Consider the following 4745-nt stretch of genomic DNA (forward strand, 5'->3'; position numbering starts at 1 on the left):
TTATTTTAATAAAAATTTTATTTTTATAAATTAACTCATTTATTTAACAATTGAGAAAATTTCTTTAGCAAAGACAACGTCTATTAGTTCCATGTAACCGCGACAATAGTTCCATGTAACCTCTACATTAGTTCCATGTAACCTCGACATTAGTTTCATGTAACCTCGACATTAGTTCCATGTAACCTCGACATTAGTTCCATGTAACCTCGACATTAGTTCCATGTAACCTCGACACTAGTTCCATGTAACCTCGACATTAGTTCCATGTAACCTCGACATTAGTTCCATATAACCACGACATTAGTTCCATGTAACCTCGACATTAGTTCCATGTAACCTCGACAGGATCAAATTGCCAGAGGTCAGGTTGACCGACATGTGGAGTATCCTTGAAATCCTGCTCAGACCATCTAAACAATTCAAGATTATGAGTTTCAAATAATTTTAAATATGACACAAAATTTATTGTATATAAAATACAATTAATAAGAAATCAGGGGTGTAAACTGTAAACAGCTGTGAATTTCTCCAGGGGGGCTTGTTTTATTTCCAGAGGGGGCTCGGCAGCCCCTGGAAACCTTTAAACATTTCAGACACTTTTTTAGAAATGAAAGATGTTACTTGATTCGGGGAGAAAAAATAAATGTAGCTGCAAATTGCAACTCGATCTTCTAAACCACTTGATATTTACAAAAGAAACTGAGTTCTTTCAAAGTTAAACCATTTGTTCTCGCAGAAGCGGCAGAATTCATAATTTGTGGAAAAAAACTCAATTCCTTCGAAGATTTGTTAGGATAAAAATTTGAGATACACTTTCAATGCAATTTGAATTTCAATAAAATATCTTGATCAGCTGGTGTTACCTGAAAGGCGGAAGTGGATCCCACGTGGGTCCGCCCTGTGCAATCAGCTGATAGTTTTGCGCCATTTTGTACGAGGTCAACTTCATGTCAGTTCCCCCATGACTTCTATGGCTCAGGGCTGGGAAAGGATAAGTTCCGTTTCTAAATTATCATGTCTGAGGGTGGATTCTATATTTTCTCTGTAATTTATTCAAATTTATTCAAAATACATCAAGAACAGAATACATAAGGTTTATATTCAACTTTATCCAATCTTATAAGTTTTCCGTTTAAAATTTGAAAAAAAAATGATAAAACTTGGCATTTCCGCATCTTTGTTATTTTTTTGCTTACAACTTTAATCCTTACAGTGGGTTGAGATCATTCCTAGCAGATATAGAGTTCTCAGCACTATAGGGAGGACTGCAATCACAAACAGATAAAGGATCCTAAAACATAAATTTTAGTTGTAAACTCAAAAGTTCTACATCGAACACATTTAATTTGCTTTTTTTTAATGTTCGATCCTAGGGCAAAAATTCTGTTTCAAGATCTTTGCAACCTGATGGTTTAAACTTTTGATATTTCAAATTTTCGTAATTTGATCTAACAGATTTCATAGTTTCAAGTTTCTCAGGTCGACGTATTGGGTTGCCAAATCAGAGTTTGAAGCAAAGATTCAAATTCTTTCTTTAACGTGAAACATCACAAAATTGAATACCTCAAAGCAAACTTAAAGGGAGTGTTCGCGAAAAATGAAAGGGGGTATAGGCTTAATGCGATAAAAAAGCGCTTTTGATCGCTACTAATCTTACTGCTATCTGTTGCGTCTATAAGAAGAAAGTTGTTAAAAACGACTCACATTGATTCAGCCTCCTTATAAACAGTCTCATCAATTTTAAAGACAGGGCTGACTTTGAAGTGTCGCAACGCCCTAAGCTTAGATTTTACCGCTCTAACTCACTTATGCTTTTCTGTAGCCCTTTACATGTACATTTTAGCACTGTAAAGCACTTCTTGTTAGATTTGGTTTTTAAGAAGAAATTGGCAAAATTCTCAACGATTTTTGCTAGAGAGCGTGAGACCATTAAATCGCAGTGGACTCACACTGATGAACGCAGCGTCCATACAAATTCGGAAAGATGCAACATTCAACTCGGATCGTAAACAAATCAATTCAATTCCAAACAAATCATTCAGATATTACAACCAATAGTCATCGATTATTTCTATACGCATTTGTATATAGTTAATATTTCATAATATTTTTGATTTTTTTTAAAAATAATTTTCGCTGGCGCTGGATTTTCGAACATTCCTGGAAAATATGAAAATTCAATTACTTCTCCGTGAGAATAAGTAAACCTTTCGTAAAAACTACATTATACCTGGGTATAGTTGTTGTATCTCATTAGTTTAATCATACTGGGGATATCTGTAACTTTTACTGCATCCCTTAACAGAATTAATTTTACAAGGAGTTATTTAGCATGAAAATTCGATTCGAATGACCCATTCGACTTTTTATTAAAGAGTCAAAATAAAAAAGATATAATTTTACTTCCAATAATTTTAATTAACAATGTTTTGTTTACCATAAGTTTATATTGCGGATTAATGCAATAGAAACAAGGAAATATATTGGCACATTGCACTGTCCATCATCCAGAAAAATGTGATGACACTTTAAATAAAGGGTCACTTTAAATAACGTTAACAGTCCCTTTATTTTGTATAAACCTGTGAAAGATTTGAGCTCTTGGAGTTTTCTCGTATGAAAACCAGTCTCCATACTGCTCTACCAATCTATAATTAAATCAGTTTTATACATTAAATGGAATAAAAAGATTAGTAAAATTATAGTTTATAGAATATAAAGATTGAAAATCGTAAGAAATGTTATTACAAAGTTACAAAGTTTTTTTTCTCATTGATTGTTTAGGGGAAGCGGGAGGGGAGTGAATACATATTTTTTTAGTTACCTTTGGTTTCCACTCATATTATAAACATCCTTGAAATACGGGGAATTATAGCTCGGCCAGAATCCCTGGCTTTCAATTATCTAAATTTAGAATATAATAAAACTATAATAATAATAGAATAGAATTGTTAATTACAGAGTTACATGTACTTGTGTCTCAACAAAGCCGACGAAGATATCCTCTTTCTCTTTCTCAAGAAAGGAAGTTAAGAAATTTTACATCTGCTGAGCATAGAAATTAGAAAAGCGACAATATCATTATTACCTAGGGAAAAAATGTGGTTACGATTTTTAGNTTTGTACATGCATCTCATACTTAACACAAGTATTAAGTTGGTCATGTGGCCGCAGCGCCCGGCCCCCTAGCCTGTCCTAGCCACAGAGCTTGGCCCCCTAGCCTGTCCTAGCTGCAGCGCTCGACTCAAAAAGTGTCTTAACCTAACCTAACCCTAAATATATACTAATTTTGTTGGAAATTGTTGAAATTGAAGGCCTGTCCTGGCCGCAGCGCTCGCCCCCTAGCCTATCCTAGCCGCAGCGCAAAATCGTATTTTAGGACAGACCGTTCTGTTGGATAAAAAAAATAAGTTTGACGTCTGCACCATTAGGTTGCAAAGAAAAAGAGATTAGAACATTTGTGTTTGTGAAAAAAACTTAATTCCTTTACCTGAGTAAGATCTTTAGTTTGTATATATCCTGGTATCTGTTCTAGGACCCAGAGAAGATTGGGTTTCAACTCCTTGTCTCCGGGAGTAAACTGGTTGTAATCAACAACCATCCACTGGTTGTTGTAGGTTCCACTATTGTGTATAGAGAATATGTTGGTCCACGATCTGCCATCGGTTGCCAGTCTGTTGGCTACAGTAGATCTAAACATAGTGGTTGCTAGTCTATTGGCTACATTCTAAGCATAGTTGTTGCTAGTCTGTTAGCTACAGTAGCTAGATCTGAACATACCGGTTACTAGTTTATTGGTTACAGTAGATCTAAGCATGTTGGTTGCTAGTCTATTAACTACTGCAGATATAAACATGTTGCTAGTCTATTAACTACAGTTGATATAAACATGTTGCTAGTCTATTAACTACTGCAGATATAAACATGTTGCTATTCTATTAACTACAGTTGATATAAACATGTTGCTAGTCTATTAACTACTGCAGATATAAACATGTTGCTAGTCTATTAACTACAGTTGATATAAACATGTTGCTAGTCTATTAACTATAACAGTTGATATAAACATGTTGCTAGTCTATTAAACACAGTAGATATAAACATGTTGCTTGTTTATCAACTACAGTAGATATAAACATTTTTTCCCGAAAAGGTCAGTAACAAAAAACACAAAGATCAATTATCAATTCGGAAAAATATTGGCTTGATTTTGATTTTATTTCAACATTAAAAAAATTTAGATTTTTCTATAAACATATAAGGAGTTATCAAAATTAGCAAAATATCAATTACTGCTGATCTTTTGGAGGGGGGAGGGGGGGGGTAAAGGAGGATGTTGAAGGGGGGGTTGACAGATACCTGATCCCCTCGAGAACTGAATGAGGGGTGAGCTGAGTCCAAAGATCTGGATTACTGTTTCCAATTGTAGTTTCAAGTACAGTTAACCCTACAGTAGTTCAGTGTAGTGTATAGAATATCAAAGAATGCTCTATAAATCCTTTGTTTCTGAATTCACACTTTAAACTAAACCTAACTAAACTTTAACCTCTTTGTCCTTGTAAAAATCTTTTTAAAAAGTTCAAAACGTTTGAAAAATCTTCATATCTGAGATTTCAAAAAATGTTTGTGAATTTTGTTCAGATTTCGACGATTTTGGTTTTAATAAACAAATTGAAATCTCAACAAAATTTTTTATACTAATTAGAGGGTTTTCGTTTGAATGATAATACAATAGTGAAATA

At 34.0% G+C, this 4745-nt stretch overlaps 1 protein-coding gene across 2 annotated transcripts in view; it reads right to left on the bottom strand.

The window, feature by feature from the left end:
* The window catches only part of LOC111700157 (putative phospholipase B-like 2), a gene marked incomplete at its 5' end in the record, with an annotated part of 6502 nt that continues 1757 nt past the window's right edge, over positions 1 to 4745 (bottom strand). The window contains 8 exon segments of one of the 2 annotated variants that reach the window (XM_023470982.1): positions 1 to 413; positions 867 to 1007; positions 1215 to 1294; positions 2234 to 2300; positions 2586 to 2651; positions 2828 to 2907; positions 3494 to 3695; positions 4363 to 4450. In XM_023470982.1, coding sequence (XP_023326750.1) covers positions 326 to 413; positions 867 to 1007; positions 1215 to 1294; positions 2234 to 2300; positions 2586 to 2651; positions 2828 to 2907; positions 3494 to 3695; positions 4363 to 4450 — 812 coding nt within the window. 2 annotated transcript variants of the gene reach the window in all.

This window comes from Eurytemora carolleeae, unplaced genomic scaffold (assembly GCF_000591075.1).
Source record: "Eurytemora carolleeae unplaced genomic scaffold, Eaff_2.0 scaffold342, whole genome shotgun sequence".
Lineage (NCBI taxonomy): Eukaryota > Metazoa > Arthropoda > Copepoda > Calanoida > Temoridae > Eurytemora > Eurytemora carolleeae.